This window comes from Lutzomyia longipalpis, chromosome 1 (assembly GCF_024334085.1).
Source record: "Lutzomyia longipalpis isolate SR_M1_2022 chromosome 1, ASM2433408v1".
Lineage (NCBI taxonomy): Eukaryota > Metazoa > Arthropoda > Insecta > Diptera > Psychodidae > Lutzomyia > Lutzomyia longipalpis.
Window position 1 is genome coordinate 5542586 of NC_074707.1, and position 20055 is coordinate 5562640.

At 34.4% G+C, this 20055-nt stretch overlaps 2 protein-coding genes across 5 annotated transcripts in view; both read right to left on the reverse strand.

Moving 5' to 3' along the window:
* LOC129786719 (glutamate-rich protein 2) overlaps window positions 1-20055 on the reverse strand; it is an 871459-nt gene that overhangs the window by 696634 nt on the left and 154770 nt on the right. The gene's annotated exons all lie outside the window — the stretch shown is intronic.
* On the reverse strand, window positions 120-19989 carry LOC129786646 (uncharacterized). Of its 4 annotated transcripts, none has more exons than XM_055821785.1 (6): window positions 19814-19989; window positions 13373-13463; window positions 7363-7906; window positions 3044-5878; window positions 2803-2967; window positions 120-1545 (listed from the first exon to the last, which is right to left on the reverse strand). In XM_055821785.1, the coding sequence occupies exons 3-6, from the start codon at window positions 7884-7886 to the stop codon at window positions 1524-1526; spliced, it is 3546 nt and encodes a 1181-aa protein (XP_055677760.1). In that variant the 5' UTR covers window positions 7887-7906; window positions 13373-13463; window positions 19814-19989; the 3' UTR covers window positions 120-1523. The 4 variants fall into 4 exon arrangements, with proteins under 4 accessions (XP_055677760.1, XP_055677761.1, XP_055677759.1 ...); XM_055821786.1 differs by lacking the exon at window positions 19814-19989 and adding an exon at window positions 17591-17661; XM_055821784.1 differs by lacking the exons at window positions 13373-13463; window positions 19814-19989 and adding exons at window positions 8170-8495; window positions 12772-13033.

Sequence of the window (20055 nt, forward strand, 5' to 3'; positions counted from 1 at the left end):
CTCTTTTTTGATCATCTAACCGTGCTCAGATTGTTCCCTCAAATGAGCAATTTTCTCACACAACATTGACTAAAGTCCTTTCCGAAGACCACTAAATTGAGAAAATAAAACACAGAGAATTTTTTAATTAGACAAGTATTTTTTTTTATTAAACTCATTGTAAGCAATAAATAAAATCTTTTACAATGCAGAGAATCCAAAAAATTAAAAAATAAAATTTTCATTGAGGCATTCTCAGACAAATAAAATTGCAAAAAAATCTTTTTTTTAAATAATTTGTTCGTCTTTGGGAGAGTAGCTTGTATAGAAATAAAGTCCTCTACATAAACTACAATACATAGAGTCCTTTTTCTACATTTTTTTTATTATTATTACATAACTTTTTCCACGTCGAAAAATCCATTTTGCATATCATAGCAAAAAATAAATTATTTCATATGGCACTTCTTCGGCATATTCATTGTTCAAAAATAATAAGAAAAAATCTCCGTTAATTTAAGAAAAAGTAATTAATTAAATCTGCAAAATGCATCCATCACTGCGCAAATCTTCACAATTTCCGTTGCTCCTTCTTCCTTTCTTTCTCACAAATGTAAGCAATTTAAGAACGCGGGTATTTGATAAAATTGATATTTTTTCCATTATTACATTAAAAGTAATATTAGTTTGTTTGTTTTTTTCTCTTTCTCTCTCTCTTCTGTGATAGCTTATAAGTTAAAGGGTTTTTGCCTTTCTTAAAATGTTTTACTTTTTTTTTAATATAATTAATATTTTATCCTATAAGAGAATATCACTTTGCAACTCAATACATTTAACTAATCCAATAAAGATTCTTCTTTTCATTTAAAATTTCATTTTAGAACTTTTTCAATATTAATAAAGAAAAAAAAATGAATAGTTCACATAAAAAGGAAGCAATTACAAAGTTTTTTTTTCTTCTTCTATTATTTTATATTACTTTTCATTTGATTCTCACAATTTCCATCCATTTTTTAATTAATTCATTACACAATCCACCTCCTTCTACTTCTTATTCATCTTCTTTGTCAGCAAAAGCATTTGCGTGGTCGCTTTAGAAATTCAAAAAAAAAAAATCATTTTGTGTGAAAAAAAATCTTCAAAGCAAAAAACAGAAAATTCGTCGAGAAGCACACATTTAAACTTACGAATTAATAGAGTGATAAATATATTTTAAATATGGTGAAGAAATTGTTGAAATAATTCATTCTTTTTACCATTAATTTCACTTTTGTTTTCAAATTCATTTTTTATGTGAGTATTTTACCGCCACGTTGCTGCAGAAAGGAGTTTTCTTCTTAAACTCATTACTTTCTTTGCATTTTCTTGGATGTTAAAATGAATTTTCATTTGTTTTTTAACTGCTTCTCATTACATTAAATTTATAAGTAAATAATTTATATATATAGCATTATTCTTCATCTAAAATGTTACTATATATGCTCACTTTTTTCCTTCTTAATAATTAAGAAAATGATAAATTTACTTTAAATCCCAAATTTACTTTACCGAGTTCTTGTTGCTACCCTGAAAAGAAAAAGAAAGAAAATTATTATTTTCAATGTAAAAATTTTTGAAGCGTTAAAAAAAATTATATAATAAATAAATTTATTATAAAATTTAATAGAAAATTCTTTAAATGAAAAAAATGTTTAACAAGTATTTAAAGAAATTCGTTCTTTGTCAGAATTGCAGACCTGAAGAAAGAGACAAATAACCTCCGAAATGTCGTTTGAATTTAATAAAGATCGCTATTAAAAATCACAATAAATTGAATTTTATTTATGTAATAAGAAAAATCTCTGATTTCTTTATTATTTAATGTTAAAAAAAACTTTTCTTTTGTTAAAGCTGTTAATAATTCTATTTATTAGAATTTTCATACTGAAAAAAATTATTTTGCCAGAGCTTCAGACCTTATAAAGAATCTTTTCTATAAATTTTAATACGTTAAACAAGCGTATAATACACGAAAATTATTTGGTTTTATCCAACATGTAATAAATTCCATTTTACCCGGCTTGTCCATACTTTACTGCAATTCTATCACATCAAAATTCTTTGGAAAGTAAAGCAAAACTGGAACAAAGCGAAATTTCTTCTTTCATGGAAAAAAATTGTTTCTTTCGCGAAAATTTGTTTCATATTTATCAGGTTTTGAGGTTTCTTTCTAGTTTCTTATGTTCCTTTTAAAAGTAATTTTAAAGGTTTATCGTAGGTACTAGTGAATATTTTTTTGAATTCTTGTGTTCTTTATGTTTTCTGGGTTCAATTCTCTAGCCTATTAAGGCTTCTTCTGTGATTGCAAAAGAAAATAATAATAATAATTTATTTCTCCCTTTTACATACAAGTGTTTTTGGGACATTGTAATTACATATATACATAATATTTACATTGTAAAAGAAAATATCAGCTTTAGAAATTATCCGGAATTGTCCAGCTGGGTTGGGTAAAGGTTGACACGTGAAGGGCGCAAAAATTTCATGGCGTAAAAAAATCGTAATGTAAAAAACTTTTAGTGCTGTCAGTAAAACCTTAAGGTGTCCAAAAGCACAGAATGTGTCAAAATACATTTTCATTTATCAAAATTTAACTAAAGAATTCTTTATTAAAATTCTAAGCTAATTTCATTCAAACTTTAGGAGAAACTCATTTTACAAATTCATAAACTTTACAGTTCTTAAGTCGGTTTTTTTTAAAAATTTATTTCTTAACTTTCCTTAAGAATTTTTCAATATTTTAAGAATTAATTTTTAAGCACAGAAAAGGAATCATTATCTCACCTTGGGGTTGGTGTTCTCTTTGGTGTTCCATGCAATTTTGTTGTCGTTCTTGTTGTCACAGCAGGAGGAATTGTGGGTGATGATGTATTAGCAGTCGTGGTGTACTTCCGCGGCGGAACAATCTTACTCGGTGATCTGAGACTCTTGTTATCCGTGTGGAGAGGCCTTCAACAAACACGAAAATTCCCCTCAATTAAAACACCTCAAATTCCAATAAGAAAAAAGAATTTCTTTAACTTACTTTGCCGTTGGATAGCTGACAGGTCGTGGAATTCTCGATTTGGGTGCTGATGTGGGGGTTGATCCACCACTCTTTGTCTCCAGCTTATTCTCCTTCAGTGTGCCCTGACTCTCCTTACTCAGCAACTCCCACTGAATTTGCAGTCTTTTGAAACGATTACTCTGGATCTTCTCCTGTTTCTCCTTCTCCGATGCAGCTGCCTTCGCTTTGGGTACGGCCATTGAGATGTTTGGTGAATTGGGGGGTGTTGTGAAGGGTTTCAACCCCGCTGCGGGCATCACGAGGAGGTTATTGTTGATAATATTTGGATTATTTGTCCCTTCGGGTGGATTGAATGAAACCCTCTTCTGCACAAGAGCCCGACTGACTTCATTGCGCAACTTGAGGCGATCATACGGCTCTGTTACATTCTCAATGGACTCCAGAATATTCGCAACTTCTGCGTAGTACTTTAGTTCGGACTTTGGTACACTACTCAGGAAGTTCTCCGCGCGAATTCTCGCATCGGCATCTGGGTCTTTCTGTGGTGATGTAAAGGGTGGTGTTTGACTTAGGCGCCCCGAAAGGGCACGATTGAGCTCAAGATCATTCAATTCGGTCATGTAGTTGTAGTTGGTTTTATTGAGTTTAACTGCATTGCAGTCGTAATACTGCTTTGGGTGCGGAAGCCGATGATTGCTGGGGTCAATGTTGTTGTACCCGGAGTAGAGGGGTCGTGATCTGTACGGGAGGCGCTTGTCCACACTCTCATACTCCTCCGGGAAGTCCTCGTAGTAGGGGATATCCTGGAGGGATCTTCTCTTCTCCACTTGCGCCCTTTGCTCTTCCTCAATCATACTATTCCGCTTGTAGCGTGGCTTCGGCTGACTAGCACCACGTCTTAGGATCCCCTTGACATTCCTCCCCGTTGGTGGGCGTTCCACATCACTCTCAATCTTATTATTATCATACTGATACACATACATATTGCGCATATTGTCATTGTTGTTATCCAATTCGGAATCCGTGAGGAGTGTCGAGGAGCCACGATAGCCGGAACTTGGGGGTTGATTTGTGGATGAATTGGAGCTGCTGGAAGTGCATGTACCCTGAACGTAGCTGGCGCAATCGCACGACAATGGCCGGGAGGATCGTCGAATTGGAGGTGTCATTGAGAAGATTGGCTTCTGCGACGTTACATCCACATCATAGTCATCCACATCATCCTCCACTTCGGGTAGATTCCGCAGCATTCGTCGGTACTCCTTGGGCAGCAGCATAAAGAGTGACTTCCAGTCAACAATGTGATTGTACTTCCCGGCTGCGATATTCTCAATGTCAGCCAGAGACTTCGGCCTGGGACGCTTCGTGGCGGGAAATTCCAATGGTGACAGTATCACCTCATTCTGCATCTCGAGGAAATCCAAATTGGGCAGCGTGTAATTGGGGTAGATCACATACACGGGTGCCGTCTTCTTTTCATGCCTATTCAGCTGTGCTAAGAATGATGGCGGAACAACCTTCACGCGCTCCTTGGGCGGTGCAATGGGGAAGGATGTTTGCATTGATCTCGTTATCATATCCAATGGCACACGCATCTTATTGTAAACCTGCGTTAAATTCTCACTCGTACGACTTGTATCGGTGAGACTCTTATTTGCTTCGAGGGAATTGTTGTTGTTTAGATTAAAGACAGCCGGATGTTTGGGTTGTGTGCGAATGTTGAGATTGCATTCCTTGTAGCTTCGTCGTGATGGTGAATCAAAGACTTCCTTGTACAGATCATTGGAACGCTGCCGCGTAGCAGCTGCCTTGTTGTCCATATTCACCTGAACATCGAGACTATCGTACTGACAGCTACTACTATCATCGTCACCCTCCTCATCGTGCCTACTCAACGCCGAACACTTCCCTGAATCATTCATACTTCTCTTCCGGACACGATTCTGCTCAGCCGATGATGATGAATCACTTGGCCAACATCCCGAAGAAACATCCATGCAGGTGTCCGTTGAATTACTCTTCTGCTTAATGAACAACTTCACGAGACTAAACGACGGTTGATTGGGCACATGCTCATTGTTGCTCGTATTGCTGCTACTCTGCAACGGAGCTGGACTCTCTGTACCCGATGAGGGCATCACCACCCTCGGAAAACGCCCATTTGTTGCAAAACTACTCACTGCTTGACTCACATTAAGCACATTCCCCTTCCCACCCGGATGATGCAAACTCGGCATACTCGAACTCTTTCGCAGGATACAGTGTGGATTGTGTCGCGGCACTTGCGTCACAGAGGTATTATTGTTCCCCGATGGATACCGCTGAAGCTGGGAACTTGCTGCCTTCTTCAACTTACTCCACGTCGTAAATCCCGTATCTGACCGCGACATAGACTCCAATGCCTTCCTCCGCACAACTTCATCAATCCTCTGATGACGCCCCCCACCACCACCACGCGTCTCCCCGTAGTAACTATCCTCCGAATACGCAATACTCCCCTCAAAGGCAATCGTGTAGTTATCCTTATTGGCCTTACACGTGAGTATAATATCCTCATTCGGATACCCATCCATATCCAATGAATCCACACTAATGTGTGACTCCTTGACGGGTGAAAAGAGCAATTCTGACTTGCAAATTGATGCATCAAATTCATTTTCAGGCCTCTTTCGCGACGATGGGATATTCAGGAGGGAATTTATGTCTTCAGCACGAAAACTCTCCATATCAACTTCAGCTAAATTCACATCAATATTCTTCGCCAAGTCCTCATAGTAGGACAACTCACCGATACCATTGTACGATGCGGACAGCGATGATAAGATACTCTGATGGGGAACACCTTCTCGATACCTTTTCACGTGGAAAGTAGAATTTCTTATTACTCAAAATACCTCCTATAATACCTATATCGCTAATGGCCTGATTTCAGGGAAGAATCGTTATCAATGTTTCCCCCCACAATCAGTGCCTTATCAATGTTTATTTGTGAGTAATTTTGAATCACCCCAAATCATTAATGGAAAACGGGAAATGTTGTACGTATTCCATGAACTTTTGTCATGACAAATTAATTTTAATTTTACTCAAATTGGCAACAATTTAAACACTTAAGTCAAAAAGAATATGAACAATTCCTTGGGAATGTGATAAATTTTATATTGGAAGGACAACTCAGGATATTCTCAACAGGATCAGTCAAGTTAATCACAATAAAAGCTAAAATTTAAGAATTTAGGGAATATGTTTTTTACTAGTCACTGTCAGAGGCTAAATTAAGAATTTAGGTGATTTAATTTTCAATTTCAGAAAACTTAGAATAATTCAGAATAATATTTTTCAGACATTAAAATAAAAAATAGAAAAAGTTCTAAGCAAAAATTACTTATCGAAAATGTAAATTAATTTTATTTATTTAGTACGTAAGACCTAGATTTAATTCTTTTGATTTAAAAAATTACAGAAAAACTTTTTTTGAAGCTCTAAAAACTGAAATTGGAATTCTAGAATTTTTGAATAATCAAGAATAACTTTAAGAATTAAAAAAAAAAATAATTAAAAATTTTATGATGGTTCATATAATTCCAGAAAACACAATCATGAAATTATTTATTTAAATTGTTAAACTTAAGATTTCAATTCTGAAAATTAAACTTCAATTTAGTAAGGTTAAAACTCAAACACTAAAATTGTTAAGATCGAAAAATTAATTCTTTGAAACTTTTTCCATTACTCTTAAAATAATAATACCCAAAAGAAAAACATTCAGGGTATGAAATTTAAAATTTAATCATTGAAATTTATAATTCAGACACTGAAATTTATAAATTCAAATTTATTTAAGTTCATAACTTGTAATTTATGATTCAGCTTATGAAAACTATTTCAATTTCTGAAATTATAAATTAAACAATTGAAATTTTTAATAACATCACTGAAGTTATAATCAAATTCATTAAACTTTAGAAAAATCAACAAATAAAATTGAAAAATCAAACACTTTTCATTGAATTTCCCCTCATTATCAGTGAAATGTATGAAAGTATCAAGTTCAGGTGCATTCTATAATTATTTTTTAATTAAAAATTCAGATAAAACAAAGCCCAACAGAGCATACAGAACTTGAATGAAAAACCTCCCATTATATGAGTGTCTTAATCAACAAAATCCACGGCATGTGATGCCCAGTCAGAGCTTGGGGAAACGTGACACATAGAGAGAGTTTCACTTTGTTTGTCTCATCGCGCGGGGTAATAAAATATAGTCTATGTAGGAAATAGCTCAATTTATCTATCAATATACCTAATGAAAATGTATAGAAATTATGTAGTACATACCCATAATCCAGAAACCACTGATAATCAGAGTTGTCGTGAGTGAAATCTTGCGATGAGGCAACGGAGCATTGAAGCTGATTAAGTGCATAATGTGGATTACTATTGTAATCCGCCTCCGGGCTGGTCATCTTGTCGATTAATTTGCAATTTAAACTATCCAAAAGCTGTTGTTGGTTGTTGTGCTTGTTGGCATGCAGCGCAGCAACACCCTGCAATGCGTTGTAGTTGCGATTGATGTTTGTCAACACAATTTGGACGTTTGTCTTTAGATGCTCCTCAGTCAGTCGCTGCCGGGCGATTGACTCTTGAAAATTATTATTCCCAATATCTTGGTCATTAGTGGCTATATTTGCAGCAGAAGCGGCAGCAGCAGCAACACCACACGTCGACGTCGTCTTTGACAATTCAACGTCACACAAATTTAGTGCAACACTCGACAATGGGACCTTATTGTAGTGTTGTTGTTGTTGTTGAGGGTTTAAATTGAATAATCGTGACTTTTTACGGTATGTCTGCTCGGACATGCCACGCACGGATTTTTTGCCTGTTTTACAAATACGAAAGAGAATTAGAAACTAAATAATATGCAAAGAATATACCTATACATTACTTTTTACTACATATTAGAATAAGCAAAGAGTGTAAGGAAGTACTATAAAAATAAATTGAGAGAACAATAGAACTTTAAAAATCGATCCATTACACGTCGCTTTAGTGAACTCTTGCAAGTGAATTGTTCATCCCTCCCTCTCTACTTTCTTATAATATTGTTTGCCCCCCACCCTCCTCCCATAAGAAGTCATGTACCTTTCTTTGCGGTTTGCAAGTCCATGTGACAAAAGAAATTATTTTCTTTTGTATCGCATTTCCGCGACTTATTCATTGATATATTCCAGATTTTCATTAAACACACCATAAATATTAAAAGCATTAGTAAATGGTAAAATGCCCTTTTGGCAGTTTTTTTCCTTGGCAAAACTTAAATGCTTCACTTTTAAATGCCAAAACACTTTGACGATGTTTTATGTTGCAACAACATCATCATCATCACTACTTATTTTCCAAAAGAAGTTTCTTATCTTCATTATCACGGCACCATCATAAATTATTAAGTCTTTAAATAAGATTTTTCTCTGAAATTTATAATATTTTAATATTTATTTCAATACACACACTCCACAATCTTCCTTTTATCAGCAACTAATTCTTAGAAATATAATTGCTTGTATTCTTTATCGCACCACAACAAGCACTTTCAACTGCAGAGGCTCTTCTCTTTTTTTTTTTAAACAACCGCCTTCTGATAAAGTTCAAGGGAAAAGAAAAACGAAATTTTGTAGAAAAATAAATTTCAGAGAAGGAGGGTAAAAAAGTTGTTCACTCGGAAATATTTAGCAGAGAGTCAAAGGAATTATTGTTTTGTATGCGCAGACTGGCAACATGAGGAAAGGGAGACACTGTGAGTGAAGAAAAGCCACATGAGTCGTCGTCTAAGTTGCGAGAACCTAATGAATTTTGTTTGGTGGATGAATAATATGCTCGTATGTCGCCATAGGAGAAGAAAATAAGCCCAACATGACTTATTGAGTTGTGCAGAAAATTCGTTATTGCTTTGATAGACTTTTTAAATTCGTTCAACGTCTTGCCGAATGATTCACGAAGTGAAGACGAATGAAAAATCGGATAAATCGGTGAATTTGATTGGTTGAGAAGTTTCCCCACCAGTTTTTTTTCAACCAATTGTAGAACTTGAATTGGTAGAACTTCTATGCAAAGTTGATGTGAAGAGAGTATTTTTTTTCTAGGTGTCCTATGACAGAAAGCTTTACTGTAAATATTAACCAATTTTTTTACTAATCTAAACCAAAATCTTAAAGAAGTTTTAACTCTTAATTATAAACTTCTTTTACTTTTAAAATTATTCTATTAAAATGCCGAAATCTACAAGAAAAAAAGAATTCTCTCCTAAAAAATTTTCTAAAAAATCAAACAAATAAATTTAATGTTTTACATTAAAGAACGCTTTCAAAGCAACGAGCTTTCAGCCCAACTCGCGGAGCGGATGTTTAATTCATACTGATCTCCAACGTCCCAGTACAATGTCACCACACAGATGCAGTTCCAGCCAGAATATGATCAAAAGATTATTATTGTACGTACATACACCAACCCCAAACACTTCCCATACGAATTATTGCACCAAAAATCATTTGAGAAAAAATTGAAGAATATGAGAAAAGAAACAGACTCAGGAAAATGTTACGTTGTGGCGTGTTTTAGAGTCATCAATTACACATTAAAACATGAGTGTGATATTACTAATTTATTGTGGGAGAATTTTGCGTGCAAATTAACTTATATATTGTGCATTGATTATGCTACACATTGCATGTATTATTGCCATTTTTTTTCTCTCATCTATCTGCCATATTGAACAACCATGCGAATGCCAAGACGCGCAGAGATGTTAAGATGAGTTTGGAGTGAAAGATATTATTGCCATCTTTGTGAAAGTATTTTTTGCATATTTCTAAAGTCAATCACTATGAGATGTGTGAGCATAGAAATTAATTAAAAATCACTCCTAGCGGTGAATTGACTTTGCAAAGTGCTAACAGCATCAAGTTTCTGTTTGTAATATGAAGAGGTTTTAGCAGATAAGGGATCTTTCTGTCTGAGTGCGCAAATTGCATTTGCATATCGTCTCAATAAATTTGATTTAACTGAGAGTAGAGAAAAGCTAAGAAACTGATGCAGTTTTATGCAAAAGAAAATCAGACCGCACATGATCAAACATCCTAAGAGCCCTCTATTACGCTGTTTAAATTAATTTCGTACCAATAGCCAATGAAAATGATTTTCCTGAATTTATCAGCCAATCACAATTCATCGCTGAAAATTGATTCTTCTTATAAAAACTCTAATTTACAATTTTTTGTGGATTTAAATTCAAATTCACGTTATCTTTTTACTCCAATTCAACCCAGGAAAATTTCCATTACAAGCATCAAAGGGTTAATACCGCAAGAAGGAAGAAAGCAACATTTTCTCAATGAAACTGCTAAATCATTCATTTTTATTTGGCAAAGAAACTTTGTTGGACAAACTTCGTCATTAAAGGAAAAATATTTAGAACAGAATTATAAACAATTTCTTTGCATTTCTGTTAAAGAAAATGTGAATATTTTTACAAAAATTTTCACGAGAAATTCCCTTTAAAACTCTTCTCATTGCAGATTTATAATAATAATAATGAATACGCCTATAGCCAATATAATTTCTCCACATAAAACAAACAATGCGAGTTTGATTTTAACATTCGAGATGATATATTATTATTACCTACATAGTTCCTATTTTAATTACCTACACTCATCTTTCTTATGTGAATAAATACGAATGAATAAAATATCTAATTTGAATGAAGTTGAGGAAATTGAAATCCTCCACCGCATAAATTCACTTGGGAGGAAATAAATTGAGGAAATGAATCAAATTGGTGATGAAGTCAAATCCCATCCATATGTGCACCAATATTTATCTTAAATGTCATTGCACCACTATACTTTTGCCATATTGGAAATTAATTTTTATCTCTCCTCAATCCACCTCCTCTGCAGAGCTATTTTCACTGCCTTTACCACACTCATCATTTAATGATACATATCTACATACAATATCGTTATATATATTTTGATAAAAACGTGCTACATATGTGTGTGAAAACATAAGGTTCGGGACGCGAGAATGTGGCGATGAGTTCATACATTTGAATTGATGCCAATTGAGAACAATTTAAAATAGACCAACGCTGTGAGTCCTCTTTGCATGGCGTTATCAGTGCTGCTGTGAAGTGCTCTTTGCCATGCAAAATGTATGTATCACACAGCATAACTTTTAAGCGGGGAATTTTAAGTGTTTATGCTACCACACATTAGCACAAAAGGCGCAATGTTAGTATGAAAACAACGAGAAAACTAATTCTGTCCTTCCTTCTTCACCCTACACGCGCAAAATGTTTTATATTTAAACCCAAAACATCATTTTGCTTGAAAGGGAATACATATTACTGAATCACTGAGGAGGAAAATAGTGATGTCAATAAAAATCGATCTCACAGCGTACCAACTTCCTGCTCAAAATCATCTCTCTCTCTCTGTGCTCTATATGCGCACACATGTGGGTGAGGAAAATTCATCTTTTTTCTTGTTGTTTAGAAGATCAAACTTTTAATCTTCAATTATATGGATCACCCACAATGGAAATTGTCAATCTGTTGAGACGAGCGCAGAAAAAAAAATGTCGCAGTTGTATTGAATTTTCAAAGAAGAAGGCATATCCACACCTTGTCTCACATGGGTAATGGTTCCCACGTTTCTCCCCCTCAAATGGTACTCATTCCAAGTTCATAATGAAGAAAAGTGGAACGTCTAAGAGCGTTGGAAGTCAATTTTATCGGTTTATGAGTATGAAATGTCTTTTACATTAAATTCCATTTAGTCCGGGCATGGAGTAGAAGCTTTTAATCCTGCATTAAAGCTTTCATTAATTGCTTAATGAAAGCTTGAATCAAGAGCTATTCTTATGTGCTTCAAAGTCTACATCTACAAATTAATCTATTGAAAACTAAAATTTTGAGAATCAGGAATAATTTCTGTCAAATCTTCATCAGAATAAATTAGAAATATTTTCTCTAGACTATCCTAACCATGCCAAAACTAAGAGAAAATTTATTTATATTTCACAAAAGTCGAACTTTGATCAATTAAATAAAAGAGAAGTTAATCTAATTTTAATTCAATGAAGAATATAAATATTTTTGGCAATAGTTTAAAAGACATTTCACCGCGAAAACCCTCAATAACGTCGCATGATCTCAACTAAATGGCCTCTCTATTTTTCTTTTTTTTTTTCTTTCGTCTCTCCTCAACAATATTCTCCGTTGAAGTGTAAGAAAGCATCCATAATGAATAATTGTATACAATTTTTTTCACGGCCTAAATTCATTTAGGAAAATTCATAGTGTGGTAGAGAAAAAAGTGTCCGAAAGCTATTTGGTGTCACCCTCCATTCTCAAATTCACTTCAAGAGTAAATATTTCACAGTGTCTTTACACTATGAGAATTTATGGGAAAATTTTTGGGACCAACTCCTCATTTTTTTTTTCCTTTGCTCCTTCAACGTCGGGGGGAGTTTTTGAGTGAACAATCCGATGAGATAATGTGCGAGGGATCCACAATGATGTTTATCCATTCACATAACACCGAATGCGGTGACTTTTAGGGGGAGTTTTTCCTTCGTCTTCTCAAACAACAACAACCTAAATAATCAGTGCGGTGAAGAGCTCAACATGCAGTTGATAATTACACCAGTTAGGTACCAATTTAAATAATTCCACAATCGCTTAACTTTTTTCCCCTCCTCACAAAATAGTTCTTTTTTCTCAACAAACAAATACAATTTATCCACACACTGGGGCACCCCTTCTTTCAAGAATAAGTCACAATGAGTAGAATCCCCCAAAGTAATTCCACGCGCATTTAAATAAATGCACCACAAGATTTTATTTTATTAGCTCAACGTGAAGAAGAAATTTACGCGGGAAGAGACTGAGCGCACCCGCACAAGAGAGATCATCAAAACCAATATAATCGGATCCGTGGCTACTGGAATACTAAAAACACTCTCTCTCTGAGTTGAGATGAAAACATAGCTTCTGGGTTGAAAATTTTCCCTATCCCGCGTACGGCTCAACATCGGCGCGATCGTGCACCAACTCTAATACATACTGGTTGGTGTTTATTATTAAAAATACACTTGTTTCAAATATAGATCGCTCAGCGTAAAATCTCCTCCTCTGAGCATCATCTCCCGCATCGCGCGAACTCAATTTCTCGATCTATCCTTTATTTTCTTCTTCTATTCTTTCCTCCCATTTTCACATTATTATATTTACTTAAAAAAAAAAAAAGAAAAGTCTTCTTTCTGCAACAATAAATCAATATCTTACCTGATATGAATTATTCGAAATGCCATAAAGAGATTCGTTTCAGAGAAAGTCCGCTTACATCAAAATCTTCCTCTTTTACCGAAGATGTTCTCTGGAATGAAAAGAAAAACAAATATAAATTGAAAAGTCTGTTGATTTTTAATTTTGGAATTTTTATTTTCTCGGAAAACACAAAATCTTTCAAACAAAACGGCCGTGTGATTTAGGAGGAATTCAATACCATTAGGAATGTTTGAGGAAATATAAAAGTTTTTGGGATTTAAAAAGAATAATTTTTCGTTAAAAAAAATGTTTAATTTTGAGAAGAGTTTTATCAAAAACACTAAGCTTTAACTCTGAATGGAAAAAATTAAAGGTGTTGAGCACTCAGAAGAACTTTCATAACAAAATAATAAGAATTTTCTAAAACAATGAAGTGAAAATTGTTTTCTTAATCAAAAGAGAAGATTCTTTAGCAAATAGATTTATCGAGAGTTAGAGTTCCACTGTTTTTTGGTAAAAGATCAAGAAAGAATAAGTTCTTAATCGGTTTTTGAAAACCCACTAAAAGCACAATTAATCTCATTTAAAACAAACAATAATTTTATGAAAATAAAGGGCTTTAGGAGCTTCTTTTCTGTAATCTTCTAGAGAATATTTTGAACAGAGAAATCACCCAAAAGAACCCCAAGGATTTAAACCCTTACGGAACTGGTTAAACACAAAAAACTTCCAAAGGACATTAAATGATCAAACATTATTCAAATGTATTCATCCTCCTGCTACACCCTGTTTAGTAAATTTTCTCAACATTATTCGTGATCATTGCTGAAGTTATTCATTAAAACAAAAATAGAAATCTGTTAAGAAACAAAAAAAAAGACAACAAAGACGCTGTATTAAAGCGTGGCGCTTTTATTTGGTGTTCTGGGAATGAATTTTACTGTTTTCTTATACATCCAACTCATTTCGGTTTTATTCTTCGACAAAATCTTCGTTTTTTTGTTTCTTCATTTTTCTCCAGCATCGAGAAATTGAGTCTTATATGCTCAATGATGCTGCGTATAGTTTATAATGTATGTATGGCTTGGAGATTGGGAGGAGAGAAAGGCCGGAAAGGTTTTTCCACTGAATGTATGTAAAGTGAATAAATTTCTCTTCTTAAATTCTATAAATAATTTCGTTACCCAAAATAGACATTATATTGCTGTTTGGATCGTTGTATTTTAACCATTTTCATATATATTCTACAATATATTATAATGTTGTGGTGAGAACTCATCGAGAACCTCGAGAACGCGAGAAGAGAACCCCTCTTAGCAACACCACTCCACATGGAATATTCTAAAAAGAACATTCATTAAAAATTTAAATTGTAACGCTCCTAAAGGCGTGAGAAGTGTTCTAAGACAGACAATGGGGATGGAGACAGTTTGTTGTTCTATTTTATATTCTAATAAAATATTTTCATTTCTCATTTAAAAAATGAATTCAAAAGACTTTTTATATTTCAATTTGTCTTAAAAGAATTCCGTAAAATCATGGAGCAATTAAAGGACAAAGATGAGGAGCATTAAAAAGTTTTTAAAGACGGTAATTATTCCGTGGAATGCATTCTCACATCATGAAGAGGAGATCCACCCTCATGCGGCAAATGAAAATTGTTTGAAGAGAATATTTTTCAAAATATATTTATTGCATGAAGATGAATCACGCAGAGAAGATTTTTTTCATCTAAAAATACATGTCATCTATCGTAAAAAGAAAAACGAATGAAATTTTATTGGTATATTGCCTCTTCTTTCACACAACCCACCATCCTCCATCTCCCCCCTTAGGCCCTTCACATCTTTCCAAAATATTGTTGAAAATTTATTTTGGAAGAATCTTATTCTCGTGGCGAAGGATGATCCTCTTTAAGACATCTTTTTTTTCTTCTTCTGTTACTCTTCTCATCTTTTATTTTTTCTTTACTATCCTCTTATGGGAGTTTATAGTTACAACACTGTACAGGCTTATTGCTCATAATTCCAACAATTTTATGTGTATATTCATTTGAGGAGGCACATATGTAGTTATATGCAGGCAAAACTACATACTTTTCCATCTGTGGATCATCACATAATAACAACGAAAATTCCAACAAGATGTACACACTCTCTGTCCATTAATAAAGAAATGAGATTACATCGTTATTGATAGAGGAAAAACTAAGTAAATGAGAGTTTCTTCATTTCATTTTCATCCAGACGAGACGAAAAAAGCAATATCCTCTCTATACATTGCAAATTGACTTGGCAAATCATACCGAGTTCTAGCAGAAACAATTTTTTCGAAGGCACGGAAGTTTATAAATTGAACGAAAAAAATTTAAACACTGTGATGTATAATTTAAAGAGTCACTAAAAGCAAGGTCGTGAAAATTTATATTAAAACCTTGCTTTTGTAGAGAAATGTTGTGATAAGATCAATAAACCTGACAATTAGCACAAGGACAAATAACTACAAGCAGGAGAAACATGCAAATTTCCCAACTGTGAGATAAGAAAAAGCCAAAATAAATTGCAATTAAAATGTAATTTTGAAATTTTAATAACACTTGATGGCGCATATTAGACATATTGAAATAAACACAATTCTCATAAAAATTCCAGTAGTTAAAAATTATTTCATTGAGATGTATTTGAGAGGAGAAATGCAGGGATGGCGCATCTCATAGTTTGCAGAAATTATGCTTGGAATAAAGTAATTATATTGCATTCCATTTTACAATAGACTTAAAGACATCGTTGCTTGTGAAAAATGAACAATTCAGCGGCACAAGACTTGCATGTTAAAGTATGAGACAAACGAGACAAATGTATAACATACAGTAGATGTCCCGAAGAACGAACAATTTGTCTTCATCATGGATTTTAATCATTTTGTCTTTCAAGCAGACTTTAAGTATTTATTTATTCGAAATAAAGATAATTATTTTTATTATAAATAGTGAATAGGGAAAAATTTTCTTTCTTCTATCGGGAAATTGGGAGATTTTCCGGGTAAACTTGAACAGTAGAGAAAAGAATGGAAATTTTCACGCATTTTGGTCTCGAAATTATATTGGCAATGCTCAATAACATTGCTTCTTTATACGACTGTCTTAAAGGTCTTAAATGAAATTTAATAGACGAAAAATTCATGCCAAACAATTTGGTTTTATTTCAAAGAAGAGAAAGGCATGATTATTTCACATGATGACTAAAAGACTTGAAAATTGCTGCAATTAAAGAAATTATCAAGTCTCTCCCAAACACACAAGACAAGAGAGCTTAAGACATAATCTGACCCAAGAAGAAAGATACAGAAATCATTGTTCGTTCGTTGTGTAGAGCACTGCATGTAAATGCTAAACAAGCACATATTGAAGATATTAATTGAGTTGTGCTCAACCCAACCCTCTTTCTCAGTTGTTTAGCCATACATATATTATGTTTATACGTAGTTATAAGAAAAATATGTTATCCACAATGTCGAGACTCATCAAATTACCCCGCTACAGTTCTCAAGAGAGTCACCAAAGTACAAAAGAATTAAAAAGAGACTCCGAATGAGAAGGAAAACATTGTATGAATTCAATAGTTTGGAATGCGCAAAGAGAAATCACAAAACACTCCGTCAATTTTTGCAAAATTTATCAGCCATTGGAGTCGTCCCCTATTGCTAAATATTGCTTGAAGGATTGGCAATAGGGGGGACTTTTCTTGTATTAATTCAAGAACTTATTGTTTCAACGAATATTGAGCACAAAAAACAGCATAAAAATCCTCTCAATTTCCCTGTTTTTTTTTTTACCCCAAAACTTCGGGCAGTGGGTCGAAGGAATTCCGAATTTTGTACGAAACATAATAGGATGACGTCACTCATAATTATTGTCCCAATGATTCATGCTATGCCCATTAATAATTCTGCGCTACGATATATTTCTTTTTCATTTTCTTTTCTTGCTCACAAACCTCCCCACACATTGCTCTGAATTTCTAAGAAATCGCAGCACAACATAGATGGAGAACATAAAAAGAAACCATACTAAAAATCTCTTGAAAATTGCGACTTTGGGAGTTTTAGGAGCGAAAAAAAAATCAATGCGATCTCAATCACAATTTTGCACTTTCTTTTTTCTTTCCTCTATTACCCAAAAACACAGACCTTTGCGTAACTCACTACCACCTTATTCAACACTAATTGCAAACTTACAATCGCACTGGATGATTTTCGTCACAGCAATAGCCGAAATTGATTACATTTTGCCCGAAAAAAAGCAAAAAGGTAGTTTCTTTTGCGAGAACACGAACTAATGGAAGAAAATGAGTGAAATCTTCCATGAAAGTGTGGAGAATTCCCCTCAATTTTTCACTCTCTTTTTGCTCCTCTCTCTCTCAATTTATTTTCTAACTCTATTTTATTGTATAGAAAATAGCACCCCTTCGCAGTTGAGGGATGCGATTGGACACAGCAGGGGTATATAGAGGAATTTCTCTCACTGAAATGTATTGAGAAGGATGTTCATTGAGAAATAAATGTGACGATGACCTCTGTTAATTGTTTTCCAATAAAAAATAAATACGTTTTGTGGTCAGGAATGGCTGAATTGAGTATATTTTTTTAATCTTTTTTATTGTTATTTTAAGTGAAGTTTTTTTTGAATAATTCATTTTTGTACTTAAATTAAAAGAAGATATAAAAAAATATCTAAAATATTCAGAGAAAAAAATCATCAATGGGATTCGAACCAATGATTTGAGCGAGGCAAAACTGATGCAATGTGTTGCACTAAAAAAACATTTAAAAAGCGATAAATAAACGTTTAATAAAAATAATTTTTTAACAGATCAAAGGCTTTTCTTTAGACTAAGTTGTTTAAGGTAATATCTTAATCTTTGCTCTCATTAACAATGCCTTTCTCTTTGTCATGAGTTTGATTATTTTAATGAATAATTTAGCATCGTCTGCCTGCGAAAATGAGGGTAAAAGTTGAATGGATCGTCAGAAATGACCCAATGCTACTAAATGCCTAAAATTTACATCAAAATTATGCAATTTTCTGTAACTTTTGAATTAGAAAAAGGAATTTTTGATGTGTCCAAACGGTCCAAACCCTTTTAGAACCTTTAGAATCATCGTTGTTTGAATGCATGATTTTAAGAAAAAAGATTTAAAGATTAAATGTTCCAGAAATTCATGCAATTGGTTTGAATCTCTGCTTATTCCTTCTATCACAGAAAACCCCTTGACCGATTGCGATAAAACTTTCCTAATAAGTTTAAATAAAGCACAGAAGAATCTTTATTTGAATATTCTATGATTTTTATCGTTTCTTTCAATCTAACTCCTCAATCAACACAATTCTCAGTTGGAGAATATTTTGAAGCTTTTAAGATCAATGAAGACAATGAATTTTGGCAATGACCCACCCCTCCGTAAGGGGCATCAACATTCTCTGCTGCGTATATTGCTTCCTTTTTTTGTATTTTTATTCGCACCATTGGAATTAAAAATTATTGTCCAACTGCGTACAAATATAGCAAGACTTACGGCATGAATTCAGCACTACTAGAGAGCCTTGGCGGAATATAATTGCGAATCGCCCACATGAATTTGGAGCTTGGAGTCAGTTTTTTTTTGCTTGCATTGAGAATACCATTTGCGGGAAGGGGACATGGGTGTTCCATGAGAGGAATTGCAAATTGAGGAGCGCGCACTGAGCCGCCTCTTCTTGCCCTCCAACTGGCGCACACGTACGGTGAGTCAGAGTTGGCCAGGAGAGGAAGAGAGTTTTGTGGCCGGATCAATAATTGAGTGGCGCACTTGCGTAAAGAGAGAGGAAGATTCTCATGGAATCCTGACGCAGGCGCGCCCCAGGTAGTTCAGGGGGGAAATGGAATGTAGGGCGAGACGTGCCCCCTCGAGCATTTAATCAGCTACCTCCAGGGCAGGAGAGATTCCGCACAAAGCCACCAGCGAAGATGCCCGCGATGCCTGTGATTCCGAGAGTGAAACACACAGAGCAATTACCAGAGGCAAACTCGCGCCCAAGGAATTCCAAACATCATGTCAGACAATCTTATCGGAATTGCTGTGCACTTACTAATTGCATCAGGGCAGTCAAGCATTGCCAGAGTTGTTCCTCATTTGATCTCCAAGCGACACTGAGGAGCACCGTGCAAAAAAAGACTCTCTACTTTCCCATATTATGACGCCCTGGGGCAATCAATTTCTCTCAAACTTGGAGGTCTCATTGATCCATAAAACACACAAGACTGACTCTCATTATCTCCCGGGTACCTACTACCTTTTTCCCTGAATCTCCTGACTTTTCCTGGAGATGTTTATTTAATAATTTTGGATTTTTTTTAAAGAAATTCTTCTGCCCTAAAAAACTTCCTACGAGGGGGGATTTCAATGAGCTCTGACACTTACAGATTAAGCGGAAATAGTCCAAATTTTTATTCTCTGAAGAGAAGATGATTCCTCTGATTTATTTCACTGCCACTTTGCCATTTATTTGCTTAATTTACTAACTAATAAATTCAATAAAATTCCTTCCACTTGCAAAGAAAAACTCTTCACACACCACAGGCGAAAAATCCAATCTGTGTGAGGCGAACAAGGCGAATTAATCTGAAGTGTGACTACTGATGGCGAAATTTCGCCATCACGAA